The sequence below is a fragment of the Helianthus annuus genome, chromosome 11, assembly GCF_002127325.2.
Source record: "Helianthus annuus cultivar XRQ/B chromosome 11, HanXRQr2.0-SUNRISE, whole genome shotgun sequence".
Classification (NCBI taxonomy): Eukaryota; Viridiplantae; Streptophyta; class Magnoliopsida; order Asterales; family Asteraceae; genus Helianthus; species Helianthus annuus.
This window is the reverse complement of record NC_035443.2, coordinates 114,452,465-114,472,733: the sequence shown is the minus strand read 5'-3', so window position 1 is coordinate 114,472,733 and position 20,269 is coordinate 114,452,465. Positions and strand designations below refer to the sequence as shown.

Genomic DNA, 20,269 nt, shown 5'->3' with positions numbered 1-20,269 from the left:
ACGTATTCATTTAACTGAAACCCTATATCTGAAAGGATATTAAAATTGAAATAAAAAAAACCACAGTCAATACAAATCGTACCTATGATTTGAAAAACGAATAACGAACATGAAAATTTATGAGCGTACCTTTTTCTTGAATGATAAGAAGAGTCTGCGGTGGAATTGAAACTGACAAAAGGAAAAAAAGTAGATGAAGAGATTGTTGATTGTCATCAAAGATAGATCTCTAAATCGTCGATTTGAATATTGCAGAGGAAAACGGCTCAACCATTTAGGGTTTGAAGAGAGAAATTAGAAACTAATTTGTCGCCATCATCCTCATCACATTGTCATCCTCAAAATCAGATGAGCACGTGATTTACTATCCTCTATTGAAAAGTATTCATCATCGATATGAGATGAATCGCTGATGTCCATATGGCTAAGATTTAGGGTTTTGTGTGAGATTGATTGAGAGAAAATATGGAAAGCTTAAAGATTAGAAGAAAAAAAATACCTTTTGCTTGTTGCTTTAGACTGAGATCTAGGTTGTGATGGAAGAGATAGATACAGCGATGGATGTAGAAGATGATGGGCATAGGAAAGATGAATAAAAATTATGAATCGTACCATGGAAGAAAGAAGGAGGCGTTGTTGTGTGAGATAAGAGAAAAGTTTTTCCCTCCTAAACCAAAAAAAGATGGTTTAAGCAAATGCCAGGTGGCAATTAGAGGATTAAAATAAGACCAAGTGGCACCAAATTGTTTTGTTTTAATATAGATAATAGATTTTAAATAAAAACATGAAATTACCAGAACACCCTTAAGTGGATAGACATAACTGAAAATTTTAACTTGGTTAGTGCTAAAGGACGAAAGATGTAATGCGTTTTCCAAATAAAGGATTGTGACTGTAATTATTGAAGTTAAAGGTCATCCATTGCAACCCGCTACAAACATAAATGACAAAAAATGTAATTTACCCAAGGGAATATTAAAGGCAGCCTGAATGTGATTAGCCCTGGCCCACTTGAATCTAAAGATTTGTTGAAGAGTCCAAACTCATATTTCATATTTCATATTATAAAAGAATGTGGCCAATAGAAAAATCATACTTTAGAGCATTCACATTCAAATAACTAAATTATGTGTGTGGTGTTTTAAAATATAAAGAGTATAAAAAGTGGTTGTGAGTGGAGGAGAGAGAAAATGTTGCTGTTCATCTGTATATTTGGGGGGACACTGTTCACCTCTTGTAATAATTTTTTAATATATTTTGAAAGTGGTTGCGAGTGGAGGAGAGAGAAAAGATAATGATAAAGGTATAAAAAATATTATTTAATTAAAAAGGAGAGAAAATGTAATGTTTTTTAGTGTAATTTAGGGTGAAAATATGGTGGATTGAATGTGAATGCTCTTAGACATTAAACTGGGGAGACGCATCATCAGACGTGAAAGAGACGAGGTCAGACGCACAAACATCATACGCAGAAATCAAGATCTGAGGAACATCACGAACAGAAGGAATCAGTTAGATGCAAGACATCAGAGGGGGCGAAAACATCAGACTTGAAGGTTCTTGGAGCACTCGGGGAGCATAGGAATCATCGTGGAAGGCTCGGGAGCACTCGGGATTGAAGATTTTTGGGTTTTATCTTCTCGTTATTTCTTCTTGTTCGTTTGTTCTTAGTTTGATCACGATGAATTCTGATTTGTTGATGATTATTATGTCTTTTGATACAATGATTTTTGGCTAAACGCTTTTAACTACCTAGGTTATGACAATGGTTTAATAAAAGTTTGGATTTTTATTCGTTAATAATATGGTTTATGGGTTTTCTTGAATTGTAAACGATTATGGAATTTTAACTTGGTGTATATGCATGCTTGATATTGTTTGATCGCTGTTTATTGCTTCGTATAATCCTTGGTGACGGTCTATATCACATAATAGGGTTGTGCTAGGGTTCTAGATTTAGGTGAGTGTCTATATCACGTTATAAATATTTAATCCTTTAAGGCGAAAATCTAGTAAGTAACCTTAGAAGTAATATTCGGTAATTTTATAAAATCAAGTGTTCTACTAATCTTGTCGCTGTAAGGCTCGAGGTTGTTAATAGGTCTTGGTTTGGTTTATAGCTAGGTTTAGGTTTTGTAAGAAATCGGTCTAGTTCCCTAACCATTCTCTTGTCTTTTAAACCAAGTTGAAACCCATAGTTGCCTTAGACTTTCACGCTGTAAAGTAGATCGTCACATTAGGGCACTTTCAAGAAGTTAGAGGACTGTAAGGAAATCTAACAACCGGTAACCGTAACAGCCTAGGTAGTGCCACAAGAATCGTCTCGAGAAGGATTGAGGGGCTTAGTTGGTGTCTTAATAGGTTTAGCATTTAAAGATCTCGGTTCCATACCACATCACTATCGAATAGAAATCCTTTCCAAGTTAAGCTTGCGTCTAGCCTAGGTAGTCTTCATCGCCACTGGTTCAAGTCTTCGTCCAAGTTCATGTCTAGTTATTTTATTATTATTTTAGTTTAATACTTAGGATTTTTAGAAACCCCCCATCGAATAAACAAATTTAGTAAGTCGTGTCAGTCATAGTCTAAATAGAGTCTTAGCGTAATCATTAGAGTCTCATGGGTTTGATACTCGGACTTACTTTAGCTATACTACATTGATCGGTACACTTGCCGGTTGTGTGGTTTTAGTTTTAGATCAAGTCTAAGTTTATAAATTTAAAGCTTAGAGTGTCTAAATTAGGGTTAATTTTAGTTGGTTTTATTTAACCACTTTTAGCACATCAAGTTTTTGGCGCCGTTGCCGGGGACTCTTTGGCAATTGCGTTGATTACTCTATTTGGACTTACTTGACATCATACGTGCTAGTTGTTTTCTTTTGTTTAAGTCGTAGGAGTCTAAGTATTTTAGTGTCTTTATTATTTTGTTGAGTCAATTACTACAATCACCATCTTCCCATCCTGTTAGCCCACAACCCGTTGTCCATATGGCAGGTCGTCAAACGGTTCATCAGGAATCCACCGCTGGTTTCACCGGTGCGAACTCACTCATTACCCTTCCCGCCATCAATAATGACAAGTCTTGGAAAATCCCGTCTTACAATTTTGCCGTTATCACCAACTCGTGCCAATTTCACGGTCGTAATGACGAGGATGCCCCAGCTCACATCAGCCGCCTCACCCGCCTCTGCAGCACCTTTTCCATTGAAGGTGCCAACCTTGACGCTCGTTTCCTTCAGGTCTTCCCATTCTCACTCGCAGGCCGCGCAGCCACCTGGCTTGATTCACAACCCGCGGGTACGTTTACCACATGGGCCACCCTTCGAGATGCCTTCCTTGCCAAATATTTCCCACCCGCCAAAGCATCTCGTCTTCGTGATCAGATCCATTCGTTCCGGATGGAGCCTGAGGAGCCCTACCACCTAGTCTGGGAAAGATTCCAAACCCTACTCTCTCGTTGCACTCAACATGGGTTATTTGATTGGGCACTTGTAGAGAAATTCTACAACGGTCTCACTCCGGAGACTCGAGCCCGTTTTGACACTTCAGCAGGAGGCCACCTCCTAGGAAAGAAATCAGATTCTGAATGCAATGACCTTTTTGAGAGCTTTGCGCATTCCGATATCGATCATCGCACGACCACCAGGACTTCCATTCCTGTGTCTAATACTTCCTCGGTCGTTCGAGGAATACACCACGTTAGCTTGGAAACAACGGTAGCCGAAGCGATAGAAAATCTTGAGAGAAAGTTTAGCAATCAACTTCTAGAGCTTAGGAAGCAGGTAGAGAGGTGTGAGGTGTGTAGAGGAGGTCATGATACCATTGAGTGCCCACAGCTTACCCAAGAGCAAGTCGAATTGATCACTGGTAAAAATCCTAACTTCAATTACAATTCGAACTTGTGTGGCAATAGTAATAATAATAATTGGCGTTCCTTCGATAATCCCCCTGGTTTCCAATCGAGCCAAAATCAATACCAGGGGCAGGGTCAATTCCATAGTGGGGGTTCTAATAGTCAAGGTTCAAGTAACCAAGATTTAGGCAGTGGGTTAGAGGAGATTAAGGCCATGCTGGCACAAGTGATCACTAGAGACCAGGTCACTCAGAAAACCCTAGAGAAGCATGCTACGAAGATAAGGAATAATCATTCCACCTTTCTAGATCTCCAGAGGCAGTTAGGTGACATTACCCGACAGTGGCAAGAACGACCACCAAGTCAATTCTTGGGTAACACTCAACCCACCCAACCTATCATCATGTGAAAGCCATAACCACTAGGTCGGGTCAGGAGTTAGGAGAGTTTGAGAGGCCACCGGTTCGAGTAGAGGAAGAGGAACCGGTGGATGAGGAGATAGAGTTAGAGGCTCCTCCATTAGAAAGGGTTGTTAGGAAACCGGTTGAGATAGTTAGACCGAGTCCTGAGATTGATCATGCTCGTGCTCCTTATCCTGAACGTTTAAAGAACTAAAAATACTCTATGGAATACGGGTACTTCCGAGACATCTTCAAACAACTTAAGATCAATCTACCGTTAATCGAAGCCCTCAAGCATATGCCGAAATATGCTAAGTTCTTAAAAGAAATCCTTAAAGGGAAAGATAAATTAGAGGAACTTCCGAATGTTTCGTTAAACGTCGAATGCTCTGCTGTGGTCACAAACAGCCTACCGGAAAAACTCATTGATCCGGGTATCTTCACGATCCCGTGTTTGTTCGGTGGTGATGTTCAAAACCATGCATTAACCGACCTTGGTGCTAGTATAAATTTGATGCCATATTCATTTTATGAGAAACTAGGCCTTGGTGACTTAAAGCCCACTCGTATGACCCTATCGTTAGCATACAAAACGGTTAAGTACCCCCGGGGGATTGTAGAAAATTTGCTAGTGAAAGTTGATAAGTTTGTCATTCCGGTGAACTTTGTAGTACTAGACATGGAAGCTGATGAAAACATACCGTTGATTTTAGGGCGCCCATTCTTGAACACAGCCAAAGCTCTTATAGATGTCTTCTTAGGCACTATTACACTTCGAGCGGGTGAGGATTCGGTGGTTTTCAAGGTCACTAACACGAGAGGGTTAAATGCTAGAGTAGAGGTAGTGGCATCGGTGGGGGAGAGTAAAGGATGTGAGAGAATAGAGACAGAGAGGGTGAGCGATCCTAGGTTAGAGCCAATGTTAGAACCTAAGTGTAGGGATCTTCCCGATAGGAGAGTAGAGGATCTTGAAAAAAAGTACCGTGTTTAGAATCGAAGCTAGAAGCACTGAGTGAAGCTCAGTGTGGGGATAGATTTAGGTTTGAAACGTATAAGTTCAAACCGCCCAATGATGAGTTGAGAGGTTGTGAGAGGTATGAGGAGGTTTCGAGTGATTCGAGTAATCATAGGTATGATGGTGCTACAGCCCGTGATATTTGGTACACAGGTGAGCCGCGTCTACATGATCCTCCGTGAATGTTAGAAAAGTTGATAGCCTACTTGTAGAGTTTGTAGATTTTGAGTCTTTATCGTAGTTTTAGGTATGTTCGTGTTTTCATGTTTTCTTGGTTATTGAGTCGTTTTTTTCGTACTACGAGTCTAAGTTAGTAGTTTTGAGTCAGTTTTTGTTCAGAGTCGGTACTGCTTTGGTTTTTTGCTTGTTTTTGTTTATGCAGGTTTGAATATGTACCACCCGTACTCAATCTCCATTCGGGTGATTTTGGAGTTGCTTATCAAATTCCAGGCACTTATCGAGTGTACTAGTTAGTGTCAAAAGCCGATCGCGAATGAAATGCTATACGATCGAGCTGGATTGGACGAGAGTTATGGACCTTACGCATTATAAAACCAGCAAAGTCCTTCCCATTTTTGCCCTTAGTCTTTTTGTTTCTTATTTATTTTTAGTTTTTTTTAGTCGGTTTCCATCCTACATTGAGGGCAATGTAGAGTTTAAATGTGGGGATGGGAAACTGTCGTTTAGTGTCGTTAGTATAGTTAGTCGAGTCATAAAAAGTCGAAAAATAAAAAAAAAATTAATAATAAAAAAAACTGAAAATTTAAAATAAAAAAATTGAAAAAATAGAAAATGTCTTTTGAAATAAGAAGTTTGCAAATAAAAACGGAAAATGATAGAAAAGTCGGATTTTTGTTCGGGTTCAAATAATAATAATATGAGATAATATAATTGAGCTTGTGTCTAGTTTGGGATGTGCGGGTAGGCTCGATTCGGTTCTAGGTTCCTTTGATCTTAAATATACCTAATTGTCGGTCTACTAGTGGGTTCTCATCTAAGGAAAGTGGGGAAATTGAAACCGCCGATAATAGTATAAGGGATGCCGTTATAAGCTAAAATCGTTAGAGTTTTTTGTCATATCTCATTGAAAAAGGAAAAAATGAAAAAAAAGAGAGCTAGAAACTAAATGAAAGTAGCGCATTTCTATGTAGTCTGGGTTGGGGATAGTGACTTTATAGCCGGACTACCGCTAGGGTGTGTGAAATCGACCTTGCAAAGAAAATAAAAAAGTACCGAAGCCTAAGTAATCCGAGTTGGGGATAGCGACTCTACAGCTGGAATGCCTCTGGGTTAGGGAAAGCAACGTCTATGCTCGAAAAAAAAAAAGAAAAAAAATGATGAAAAAGTGATGAAAAAAAAATGAAAAGGAAAAAAATGGAAAGAATAGATTTGGTTTTAAACTCTCTTGATCTTGGTATAAGGCGGTTAGGAAATAGCCCAATGGTTGTTCCTTTTGTCCTATAAGCTTGAGGGGGGATTAGATGGACTTGCGATTCTTAGTGTGAGACCCTAGGTAGATTGACCGCACTTGAACTAAAATTGCATGATAAGGGCTTGGAACCGGGGTTGGGTTTAAGCGGACACGAATACTTGCAATCGCGGCTAACACAAGTTTCAGTTTTTAATAAGAAATTTAAGCTTTTGTCCCGAATGATTAATCCCACTATGATTCCGTTTTGCATAATTCTTTTTCGGGGACAAAAAAAGGTTAAGTGTGAGGATATTTGATGTAGGGTAAAATACACATATTTGTCCCGTGTAAAGTGTATAATTTATGTATAGTTTTTATTTGTTTTTAGTTAGTTTTAGTATTATATTATATTGTGTTTTGGCAGGTCCTGGTGCAAATGGAGCAAAAACGAGTAATATAGAAATAACCAGCCAGTTGGGCAGAGTAGAATTCCAGAGACCGAAGTAAAATTACCACTATTTTCTGTGAGTGGGTGAGCCCGCTATCTCTATTTTATATGTTAAATGGCTGCCACAACAAAATATATATTTTAGATCGAGAGAAAGGACTAGGCCCACATCAATATATATTTTCATAATTTGAGTCCATTTAATTCATTGGCGTTGGACTTCATGAAGATTAAGCGGCTAAGATACCCATCATATGAAAACCTACTATTAGAAAAGAGTTCGCATAATATGTTATTTTGTGAGGCGGCTGAATATTATTTTTAGACATATGGACGCCACTTTTAATACATACACATATGGGAAAAAAGGAAGCAGACAAAGGAGGCGACAATTAATAGGAGATAGACTCTAATACATATTGGAGGGTGAGCATACATTGGACGAAAATTAAGTGGGCCGCCAAACATGACTAATTTGTGATTTCATGGGATGTGGGCTTTTTGAATGTATAAAACTAGTTTTTGCCCCGCCCGCGTTGCGGGGCACTAAGCCGAATATTCTCTCTTATAATATGTATGTCTATTTTTCGTTTACTTGTACATCCTACTCATAAACAATCTTAAAATTTTTTTACATCGAGTCAACAAATTAAAAAAACACTACAATACTTTTGCTAAAAAAACTAAAACGATGGAAATAGTATAATTTTAAATTGTGAGTAAAATTGTAATTTTTCGAGAAAAATGAGCGTGTGCCAGACAGACAGCCGCCTGACACAAATAAAAGTTACACCTAGTCAAACAAAACACTATTATAGTTTTGTCAAAAAAAAAAAAAAAAAACGATGGCATGACCGCAATTTTACATTTGTGGCAAAATCGTAGTTTGGCTAGGAGAAAAAAAACCAATGGTAAAACTATAAATTTAAATGTGGCAAAATACTAATTTGACTGGACTAATGGAGAAGTGTCAGGCAGCTGTCTGTCACTATTCATCTCCATGTAGTTTAAGCACGCATATAAAAAAAGTTAACCAACAAAAAGTTTTTTTTTTTCAAAAAACACAGGGGCTAAACACGTATATTAGCGAAGTTGAAGGTTTAAAAGAAGACTACAAAAAGTGACGATCAACTACTAAAAATTATAAAAGTAGAGGGACTAAACATATACACTACTAAAGTTAAAGTAGAGGGAATAAACATGCATACAATACTAAAAAATATAAATGTAGAGGGACTAAATATGTACACTACTAAAGTTAAAGTAGAGGGAATAAACATGTATACAAACAAAGCTAACCAATAAAAGAAACTTTTTATAAAATCAAAGAGGCTAAACATGTATATTACCGAAGCTGAAGGTTTAAAAATTAAATTGAAAAGTAACAACCAATGAGAAGGTGCCAGGCAGCTGCCTGGCACTATTCCCCTCATTGTAATTTGTAGTAGTAGGTAATACACACATCAGCCTTTGTGTAGAGGCAATGAATTCACTTGGAGGAAAGAGAGACATTATATGACGAAGGGAAGTGAAAGCGATTAGTTATCTTTGGTTTGTAAATAGGTCCAAACACAAAGGGATAGATTGGGGGATGTGGAATTCTTTTGTAAATATGTAAGTTTTTGCTGTTTTTGGTCGGCCCGGTTTGGGTTGGCTCAGTGTTAATGAAGTTTACGTTTCAAAAAAAAAGGGAATACTAAAGGCAGCCTGAATGTGATTAGCCCTGGCCCACTTGAATCTAAAGATTCGCTGAAGAGTCCAAACTCATATTTCATATCTATATAATCTATAAAAGGAGACTAAGTGCTGATGTGATTTTGCTGATGTGACAACCAACTAGATATGCCATGTAGGATATGCTGATGTCATAAAGATTAATAATTAATAATACATAATTCAAATCACAATTTCCAAATTTTGGCTCCACTTTCAAAATTTCAATTTCAAAATTCAAACAATGTTTTCAATACTTTCCAAAATCCGGTCTCATATAATCTCTCTCTCTCTGATTTCAAAATTCAAACCCACTGCCTTCTTTCTCTTACGTTCTCTCTCTCCCTCTTAAATCTGATTCTAGATCTCCCACAAGAAAACCTCCATCAATCCAAGTCCCTGATAGAAGTTCTCGATAAATCCCTAGGCTCCACCTCCCAAATCATTCTCGCCTTTGATTCTGTTCCCTAAAACTGACTCCTTTCAATCTCATTGTTCTCCTTCAATCTCTGTTTTGCACTTTAGGGTTTTTTAGAGAGAGAGAGAGAGAGATGACGGGGATGGTGATGCTAACAAGAGGAGGAGGAGGAGGCGGTGGTGAAAATGCAGCTGAGGAAGAACAGAACCAGCTGTCGTTAGGGTTCGTTCTCTCATTCATCGCTTATTCTTTCACTAAATCGATTCATTCTTGCCTGATTTTATGTAAATAGGATTTAGACTGCTTAATCTCTTGCACCTGGTGAAGCTCTACAATATGTGATTTTGACTAAATTTGATATTGAATAGGTTTATAGAAGGTCAGTTTCCTGTTTTAATTTCCTCTTCTAGGGTTGGTAGTTTCAAATTTATAATTCATAGGGGATGATTGAGAATTTAGATTGGGTTTTCGACTTTGAAAGTAACCTCTGAAAGGTATTTAACCTATATATGTGTCTTACTGCTGAAAATATAATGGATTATTTAGGGGTTTTTTTCTGGTAGCATAAGGGTTTTATTGCATTTCTAATGCAGTTCAGAAATGGCAGACTTGAAGGTCGATGACATACTCGAATTTCTCAAAAAGAATAAGTTCGCTAGGGCTGAAGCAGCATTGAGATCCGAGATAGATAATCGCCCTGATCTGAATGGTTTGATGCAAGATCTAAACCTAAAAGATAAAGATTTGGGAAGCAAGTTATTAGAAAAAGTGAGTACAGCTGGAAACCAAGGGAAGGGTTCCTCAACAAGTGACAACGTCTCAAAGGAAAAGCATATAGTGAAAGAAATAGAACGTGGGAGTTGAACCCACGCCCTTTCATACCACTGTCGTGATGATGATGATGATGATGATGAATATAGGTGTTTGTACAAAGCCGTGATTTGGAAGTGGGGTCCTTCTGAAAACTACAAACAGTGGGAAGTCATGGAGTCGTGATAAAGCGGCTGATAATATTGCTGCCAATCTATACTCAGCAAAGTAAGTTTTTAGGCTCTTTTTAACTTGCACACGATGATTCTTGATATTTTAACTTAAAGAGATCTAATGATATCTCTGTAACTTGATCATGCGTTATAAACTTATAATATACATCATATACATATGCTGATTCATATTACCTATTTTCTGCAGGTTTATCAACGACAGACAAGGATTCGTGCTAGGAAATGATGGAGTCTTGCTAAAGTATCTTGGATAGTTTCATGGTATGCAAACCATTGATGCTTAAGTTTGTTTGTCTGTCTTTTTTTCGGGCAGGGGTGTTTGAAGTTATACATAACACATATAGCATTCGACTTATGGAGATAAATAAATGTGCAAAACTGGTTGGTTTGCCGGGTCAGGTAGTGAGTCAAACTGTGTACTTTTCATTGCTGGTCAAACAGGGCGGGTTGGCCCTCCAACATTTCTCTTCCTTTTCAAAATATATAAACAGTTAACGTGCTTGGTATGATTACCAAACAATATTTTCACAATCTTACAAAAACAATATTTATCTTCTTCTTCTAGAGATGATGGTGCTTAAGATAGCTCATTATTGTTTGAATTTTTAAAATTTGTGTTTCTTGCACATATATATAACAGCAAAAAATAATAATTCTTGCACATATACATTCATATAAAATGAGTAATTTGTTATCGGTTTTTCAGACGTTTGCTATCTGTCTTAGTAGCTTCGACACCAAAATTGCATGTGAATGACCAATAAACTGGTATGTACTTGACCTTTAACTTCATTCATTATATAAAGACTGACTTTGACTTTGGTCAAAATGCATTTATCTGAATTTGTCTTCAGATTATGTTTGTATATGAGAACAAGATTATGTATTTGAAGTTGATTATTATTTTCAGGAAGCTTCTTTCGAAGCAGTCTTCTGGTGGAATATTTGTAGGCTAAAGATACAAAAAGTAACTTTAGTCTACAAATATTCCATAAATAGTTCTTTTGTTGAAATCGCTTTTAAATCGGGATCAATACCTTTACTTGCTCAATGTGTTTCATTTGGCTCCGAAGATGAACATGTTAATTTAATGATTTAATCTTTATCTTGCATAAACGCATATGGCTTTTTAGCCGTCAGGTGCAATTATTTCATCAATGCCACCTTGAAAAGAACACTTTTCTCACAAGAAACGTGTAACAAAATAAATTTCATAGAATTATGTTTATGATCTGAATTCTGTATAAGTGTCATGTTAGCTCTATCTGGGCTGGGGTGTTACAATATGACAATATGTATCGCGACTTTGTTACAATTTATGTTCGTAACGCAGGTTCTTGAAGCAGCTTGGTGTCTTACAAACATAGCTGCCGGAACACCTGAACAAACCAAATCTTTATTACCAACTTTACCCTTACTTATCGCTCATCTTGGAGGTTAGTGACTAGCAATTAAAACTTTTAAGCGGGTGATTTTAATAAAAAAAGCACATTTAATATGGATTTAAATCTTTCATATGCTCCACTTGACTTTTTTCGCCTTTGTAAATGACACACTTATAAAAAACATCAAATTTTGTAGGTCATATTATGCACTTTAATATACACATTATAATTCTTTACTAACATTTTTATATTGAATTTATTTGTTTTCAGAAAAAAGTTCGTTATCTGTTTCCGAACAATGCGCATGGGCATTAGGAAACGTTGCAGGTGAAAGTGATGAGTTGCGGGATCTTCTTATTTCACAAGGAGCGTTAATTCCTCTTGCGAAAATGATGCTGCCTGATAATAGTTCAACTATCAGAACCGTCGCTTGGGCGTTATCAAACTTGATCAAGGTTTTTACATTTACGTGCTTTTACTTTAGAGAACAAATAACGGGTCGTGTTTATATTCATCATCAGATCAAGTAAACGGGACCCGCAATCATATCAAGTTATCAACTGGATCCACTGGTGAATATTCTGAATGGTCAAAAAAGATTTAAACATTAGTCTTTTGCAGTTTTCAGTCACATGTCTGTAAATGAAGGGGAAACTTTCTGTAAAGAAACATTTTTTTTTAAATTTGCAATTATTTTTTTTAAATGTTACATTTTTATGTTTGTGGATGCAGGGACCAGACCCTGATGCTGCAACTGAACTTGTAAAAATCGATGGGGTGGTAGATGCCATAGTTCGACATTTGAAGAAATCGTAAGTTGTTGCATATTAAAAAGAACTTTTATTTATGGAATATTTGTTTAGCCAAAAAAAAGAACGTTGGTAAACATCTTCAGCCGCTCCCTCTTTCTTCTCTGTCGATTCTTCATACTTTCTTCAATAATCGACTTTAATTTATGTTTTAATTATGTTTTTTTATGTGTTAAGGGTGTGTTTTAATCATGTTTCTGTGTTTTTTATTGATTAACAAGTAGAATATGTCATATTAATGTGTATGAATATTTTTTTTTGAGCGCTTCGTATACGTGAAGTTCTCGCTTCGCGCTTGAAGCTTCGCTTAAAGCTTTTGGAACCAAAACGCTTCGGAGCGCCTCACGCTTTTTTAAACCAAGCGTGAAACCATAGTGAACCGACTGCAAGTGTTTGGTTTGGTTTGGTTCAGTTTTAATTTTCAACGGTTCGGTTTCAATTTCGATTAAAAAAAAAACTTTATGTGATTTGAGTTGACATAACAAGACATATCCTTAGAGAAACCACTTAAAGAGGCCTCCTAGAATCAACATGTTGCATATTTTCACCTTATTAAGCCAAGAAAATATACCATCAAACAAAACAAACAAATTTTCTTATACTGTTATGACCCGTACCAATTGATCGTTTTCAAAAACGACCGATTGTATCCTTTCAGTTCTTTTATATTCTAACCTTAATATCTTTTGCTGAATTTGCAGATTATTTGTTCAGACTTATAAACTTTCTTTTAGCTTATCATGTTGACTTTCGGGATGAAGAGCTTTTGTCAAATTATATATCCTTCTTCAGGTTTGCTATATTTCAGCCCGTGTATTGGTTTTCTAAAATTATCTTTTCTGATTATCAAATGATTCAGCTGTTAAGGGGACACTTTCGTCATGTAATGTTGGTTTCGTGGCGTGAGTCGGAAAATATTGATACTTCTATTTATATAAATGAAATACGTTTTTTAATCTGTTGATTTTCAGTCGAACAAGTTTAATGTATAATAATCGAACAAGTTTAATGTATAATATGAATGTGAATTCATTAAATAATTTCACATCATATTTTACATATAAACGTAGGCTTACATTCAATGTTTACGATGTACCCGCGTCCACCTATGATATATTATAATCTGTTTTTTAGTATTTAAAAGATATATTTTAATATGTTTTTTAGTATTTGATTTAGATCGTTATTAAACATACCCGTGTATTCACACGGGTATTACAACTAGTTTCATATTATAAAATAATGTGACCAATAGAAAAATCATACCTTAGACATTAAATTGGGGAGACGCATCATTAGACGTGAAGGAGACGAGGTCAGACGCACAAACATCATACGCAGAAATCAAGATCTCAGGAACATAACGAACAGAAGGAATCAGTTAGACGCAAGACATCAGAGGGGGCGAAAACATCAGACTTGAAGGTTCTTGGAGCACTCGGGGAGCATAGGAATCATCGTGGAAGGCTCGGGAGCACTCGGGATTGAAGATTTTCGGGTTTTATCTTCTCGTTATTTCTTCTTGTTCGTTTGTTCTTAGTTTGATCACGATGAATTCTGATTTGTTGATGATTATTATGTCTTTTGATACAATGATTTTTGGCTAAACGCTTTTAACTACCTAGGTTATGACAATGGTTTAATAAAAGTTTGGATTTTTATTCGTTAATAATATGGTTTACGGGTTTTCTTGAATTGTAAACGATTATGGAATTTTAACTTGGTGTATATGTGTGCTTGATATTGTTTGCTGTTTATTGCTTCGTATAATCCTTGGTGACGGTCTATATCACATAATAGGGTTGTGATAGGGTTCTAGATTTAGGTGAGTGTCTATATCACGTTATAAATCTTTAATCCTTTAAGGCAAAAATCTAGTAAGTAACCTTAGAAGTTGTTAGGATTGAACCCTACCAGAGGAACAGATAATGAAAGCTAAAACCGGATCACAACAGTGGATTCATAATAAGCAGCAGTTTACATTAAGCTTTCCCCTTGAAAGTGGTCATCTAGCAATTTGATAGACTTCAAAGTACTGCTCAATAGAACAACTGCCACTAAAGAACTGATGAAGTTTAAAGGCTGAAGCTCAATCTACTGACGGAATCCAAGCACTGCTGAAGAATTAAAGCACTGCCCATTCAAGGTCTGATCACCTTTTGAAGAAAGCACTGATGCTCAAACAACAGTGGTTGACTACATCAGTGGAATGAAGAATCAGTGTTTATACATCAGTAATTAGAATGCAATCAGTGTCTGTATGGTCAGTAGTTATAGAACAGTAGATAGAGTTTGTTAGTTTGTTAGATGTCACTTTCATGGTGACGTCAGCTGAGATGCCTCAGTGGTTTGGTTTGCCTATAAATGTAACAGTACCCTGTACTGTTACATTTGATTGACTGAGTGGGTTCTTCTCCTCTAGTCCAATCCTTTCATCTTGTGCAATCAACCTTGGAGCATCAGGCTGAGGGGGAGTTTAGTTTGTAAGCATGCATTGTAATCATTTAATTTGTATTTCAATCATTCGACTCAATGAAAAGCATGTGTTTATCAAAACTATATTCTCTTTGATTGTGTTTACAAAGTTTGTTTTCATTTCCGCTGCACTTAATCTTAATTTATATCCATTGATTTGTCAAATTTATACAAACAAGCACAATCATGGGAGCCTCCGATCCTAACAATTGGTACCAGAGCTTGGACAGTCAAATTCGATCTTACAGTCAATTTGACATAACAGTTCAGCTCAAAATTCATTGATACTAAGGTTGATTGTATTTAGTTAAAAAACAGAGTAACGAGAAATCATGTTCAAAGTGATTATTCAGATACTCTGTAAAACAACCAAGATGTCATAAGACACACAAACTTCACATAACAAGTGATATCATGCATAAAACACCTATAGTGCTCAGATCTGAAAATATGTCTGATAACTATGGTATAATCACTTCCTTTACAAAATTGATTTCAAGTGTTAATATGAAGTTTGTGCTGTTTCCATCGTGTTTAATACTAAGGTATGAACCTCCTGTCAACGAAAACCTAGTTTCATAAAAACAATAGTGTTTTTGTTAACATAAAAGGAGGGAAATTAAAACTTTAGTAATTACATCTTATGTGTTGAAAAACAGGTTGAGAATCCTGTTAAAAAGGATCAGATCAACTCTGTTAAGAACACATCGAGAAAATCATATGAAAAACAGACTAAATCATATGTGATGTGAGATTTGACATAAGCATGTGCAAGAATGTCCAAGTCTCTCCAAACATTGCTGTAAAATGATTCTGGTCTGAGTATTTCTTCAATAAAAACCTCCCAGTAAGTATTCCAGTATTTATGAATGGGAAGGGTAAAAGGGAAGAAGAAAAATAACAAAACTCAAAGGTGTGTTTATCTCAAACTTTTGAAATCAAAAGAAAAGAGTATAAATATAAAACACTTAAGAGTCCAAAGTTGGGTAAACAATGGTCATCAAGCAACTATGTGCACTCATTGATTTAGGGATGTTTAGGTAACATTAGTATCACCAATGATGAAACTGATAAGAGGACAAGACAGATATTTCAGAATCCTCACATGTCTCCTCTTTTGCAATCAATTAACAAGGAAATGGTCCCACAAAATAGTCATTTCAAATCATTGACCTTTTCCTAAAACTTGAGAATGATATGACTATGGGTTTTAATTGGAAAATTTACCAGATCCTTTTTGATGTTGTTGTCAGAACAACCTTCAATTATTTTTCTTGAAAAGTTTTTTCTCAATAAAACATGATATATTATTCTTTATTTTTCTTTAGAATAATATATTTTGTACTTTTACTTGTTTTTGATAGTAAAAGTATCAATCTCCTGTCAGGATATAGAACCTCTATTTTTGTTGGTGATATTATCCTTAAAAACAGATCAAAAGGAAAAGGTACTAGTGCCAAGGTCATATCAACCTCAAGTCTGTTTTATCACAGATCAAAAATTGATTGTTAACAGATTGTAAAATACTGAGATACTCATGTTCTAATTCAAATAATTAGACACAAAATGAGTAACCTTAGTAAAAAGGTTTTCATCATCTGGGATACTTAACCACTGTCAGAAATTTATAAAAGCTTCAAAACTTGTAGAAAACATGTGGTAAAACCTAGAACATAAATTCCTTGAAAAACTGCTGACAAATTAAACTTGATAATTTGCATCTAAAATATAAATTGTTAAGTATAGCATTCCTGCAAATGTATATTAACAGATGTTGGACATGATATTGTGTTTACACAAGACAAAATCAATTCTCTCATCTGAACAAGCAGATGCTCAAATTTTATTTGTCAAAAGTTCAAACACTATTGCACTAACAGTTGTTGACTTAATGGTCTTTCAAATCCTTACCATTTCTTTACTCTTAACTACTGTTGTGATCAAACATCTGCTTTCTAAAGTTTGTCCACTACTGAAAGTCAACCCCTGCTCTCTCATATTCTTGATAAGCACTGTTGTTCAAAATCAGTGTTTTATCCACTGATATGCTATCCTCTGATAGTAAAAATCTCCCACTATTTCATTTGTTACCGTTGTAACTACTTATGGTTGATCCATCAGTGGCTCTCAAAACAACTGTCTTCCATTATTTAACCTTTCATCAGGGGTTGGCACGTGTTCAGTTTTTAGCCATCAGATCGTTGTAACCGCTGCCACATCAGCATTCACTTTTTCCCTAAATAAAACCCTGACCAAAACCCCAAACAGGGTTTCACTGTCGAATTGAATTCCAAAAAATTCTCTTCTCAAAGCAGTTTCCCACTCTTTATTCCAAAATCATTCTTCGATCTTCTTCATCAAAATGACGAAATCAAAATCGAAATCAAAATAGAAATCATCTTCTTCCTCTGCTTCCAAAGACGCCACTCAAATGGCCGCTGAACCCATCGAAATACCATACAAAGCCCCTCACAACTACTTGGGTCTACTCACAAAACCCACTACCACCAACACCTTCGACTCCATCATCGACACCTTATCTGCATCAAAGTACAAAACTTTGCTAACAGCAGATGCTCCCATTTACCAACAAACCCAGAGAGAGTTCTGGAAAAATGCTACTCTTGAAAAACAAGATAACATCATCATAGCCATTAACTCCTCTATACAGGGCAAAGCGATTCAAATTACTCCACAATCAATCTCAGAAGTCTTTAAACTCGATGATCAGAAAGGTAAAACTTCTTTCTCTAAAACCGAGTTGAAAACTGATTTTCTGGGTAGGGGTATGCAGAACAACTAAAAAGAGATACCTTACAAAAAGGCTATTTCCCTTCTGCACCTAGGTTTCTATTTCACACTCTTTTGATGTGTGTTTCAAAGAAAATAACTGCTTTAACGAAATACCATTAAATATCCAATATAACAACCCTCGGTAAAACCGACACCCTCATAATATTTCTGACACCCTAATATATCTTTAAATATAGCAATATGTCTTTATATGCAACCCGTATGTGAAAACCGAGCCCAAATTAGAATATAATATATAAAATAAATTAAAAACAATAATTATTAAGCTGAGGCGGGCCGCGTAAGGCCTCACCTCAACTTAACGCGGGCCGTGTAAGGGTGTAACCAGAATTCGCTAAAATCTTAAGTTCATGCGGGCCGCGTACGTATTCGTTTAAGTTCATGCGGGCCGCGAGCGATCTGGAATGTGGCGCAGCCCTGGGCCGCCACGTGGCCCAACACACGGCGAACCTAGGTGGTGACCGGGCCAAGCTACGCGTTGACCCAGCATTGACACGGGCCGCGTAAGCTTAGCCCATTACTCACGCAGGCCGCGAGAAAGTGCGATTTCAGCCCTATAAATAGAAGGCAACGGCCTTCAGTCCGTCTCGCTCAAATCTTTCTTTCTTTCTTAATTTTCTGTAGTGGCGTTACTATACCCGGGCATTATACCCCCTAAAATAACGAGGTTCTGCTACAATGTAAGTATTATAACCCCTGGAGACGTATTAGATACGCTGCCCGATTGATCTAGGGTTCCGTAACGGCTGTCGTGGTTCTGCCCGACGTAGTCGTTGGAATGCCGTCTCGGGGAGGGTATTACTAATGTTAAAATGGGTTATTATACTAACACACGTGCATTTGTGTAAATTATAGATATTCACCAGGAAACCCTAAAGAATAACCTAAAACAGCAAAGTGAGTAATCTCCTTTTTGTAAACTGTTTTTACAAAACCTTACATACTTTTCTATGCGAATAACAGTTATTGAGTATTTGTAAGAATACAATTATCGTGGGTATGTTGGGGTTTTGTATACAAAATTGGTTACAACCTGGTTAAGGAGTAACATTTCCACAAGTCGGGTGTCGACAGTACCAACGGGTGCTAATTGATATAACTTGGAAACAAATGTAATTGCGGGATCGCCCTCAATACTGTTCACTGTGACTTTTTATTTAAACCTGATTAAACTGGGATTCACTCACCAGTATTTCCCACTGACAAAATGTTTTTAAAACGCGTTTCAGGTAACAAAATGTGAAAGCCAAATAGAAGCCAGCTGGACAGCACTGGAGGCTTGGAAAAGTGGCAATAAAGTTACCTAATAATAAAATGGATGTTTTTATTCAATAAATAGGATTTATTCCTATGAAACGTGTGTATTGAAAACTTGGGTTTTACCCATATGTTTAATGTTATAAAACATGGTGGTTTACTCTGATTAAATATTTCCTAACTACGGTCCTGATGAAAATTTCCGCTGCCAAATTAGATAAATAAATGTGATACCACCGAAACTGGCTCACGGCCGCCCGTTCCCGAGAACTAGGGACCGGGGGTTGTGACAGAAGGTGGTATCAGAGCTATGCCACTGATTCAGCCACAGAAGTGTTCTGCTGACATCAAAATTCAAAGTGTTAGGAAATAAATTATGGAAATACGTGTATAATTGTATATCTTGCTATGTGTTATCTGACTATTTGTTAGTTTACAGTATGAGCGACCAAGGACCTTCTGACGCTTATCGTCAACTGTCTGGTTCGCCTAGGAGCGAAGGCACCTCCTTTTCTCAGCCTGCCCTCTCAGGGTATTCTGCTGACACAGAAGAAGGAATCTTTGTATTTAAGGCTAAGTCTGAAGAGCCATTTCCTCAGAAAAAGAGGGGATGGTTCAGTAGGGGAGCGCACGAGCGTAGGAAAAGAATGAAAAAGTTGCAGGAACAACGAGTGTTAGCCGTAGCAAAAAGAGAAACTGATGCTCATAATTAGGACATGCTCAATAGGGGTATCGCTAATATCCATATTTTAGCAACCACTGCTGCTGACCCAAACCTGGAACAAATGCTAGCACCCCAACCACAAAATCCTGACCAACCCATGGAAGTAGAAAACCAGATAGAAATGCCTGATTACAACCCGGAGGAGATACCTAGGGTACCTGCACCAGATCCCCTAGACCCAAACAATTACGACCTCTGGTGGGACGATGTTAGGGATTACGTGCAACAAAACCCAATACAGGAAAATGTGCCAATGCCCAACTTAGGAGCTTACCCAGGGTTAGATCCTCAAGATCCCTACAACATTAGTGATGCATATGTTAGGGAAATTTTAGAGAATCCATACCCGTACCAGGCCCCTATGCCTCCGTATCAGGAACCCCTACCCCAGTTTCCAAACCCAGTCCTAGAACCTGCACCCCCAATGAGTGCAGAAAATGTCCAAGAACTTAGGACTTTTGGGGAGGAAATTTTAGAAAGCAGTGATCGAATGCGACAGGTGGGAGAACGCCTCGTATGGAAATACGATGAGCGTAATATGGATTT

The 20,269-nt window shown here is 37.0% G+C and overlaps 2 protein-coding genes across 5 annotated transcripts; both read left to right on the top strand.

The window, feature by feature from the left end:
- Positions 1-4,473: 4,473 nt before the first annotated feature.
- LOC110888676 lies at positions 4,474-5,241 on the top strand. The gene has a single exon (XM_022136190.1). The coding sequence runs from the start codon at positions 4,474-4,476 to the stop codon at positions 5,239-5,241; it is 768 nt and encodes a 255-aa protein (XP_021991882.1).
- A 3,909-nt stretch (positions 5,242-9,150) lies between these two features.
- On the top strand, positions 9,151-14,061 carry LOC110888677 (importin subunit alpha-9). Of its 4 annotated transcripts, XM_035980255.1 has the most exons (9): positions 9,151-9,477; positions 9,849-10,293; positions 10,447-10,520; positions 10,966-11,027; positions 11,593-11,695; positions 11,915-12,099; positions 12,377-12,456; positions 13,155-13,245; positions 13,725-14,061. In XM_035980255.1, the coding sequence occupies exons 4-8, from the start codon at positions 11,013-11,015 to the stop codon at positions 13,198-13,200; spliced, it is 429 nt and encodes a 142-aa protein (XP_035836148.1). In that variant the 5' UTR covers positions 9,151-9,477; positions 9,849-10,293; positions 10,447-10,520; positions 10,966-11,012; the 3' UTR covers positions 13,201-13,245; positions 13,725-14,061. The 4 variants fall into 4 exon arrangements, with proteins under 4 accessions (XP_035836148.1, XP_035836149.1, XP_035836150.1 ...); XM_035980256.1 differs by having other exon boundaries at positions 9,863-10,293; positions 13,155-14,061; XM_035980257.1 differs by having other exon boundaries at positions 9,854-10,293; positions 13,155-14,061.
- The last annotated feature ends 6,208 nt before the right edge of the window (positions 14,062-20,269 follow it).

Bases quoted from the DNA above. Each gene is read 5' to 3' on its own strand.
- LOC110888676 (XM_022136190.1), top strand. From the start codon at position 4,474: ATGGAATACGGGTACTTCCGAGACATCTTCAAACAACTTAAGATCAAT.
- LOC110888677 (XM_035980256.1), top strand. The intron at 11,696-11,914 runs GTTAGTGACTAG...ATTTGTTTTCAG, and splicing joins ACTTATCGCTCATCTTGGAG to AAAAAAGTTCGTTATCTGTT. The intron at 12,457-13,154 runs GTAAGTTGTTGC...CTGAATTTGCAG, and splicing joins GTTCGACATTTGAAGAAATC to ATTATTTGTTCAGACTTATA.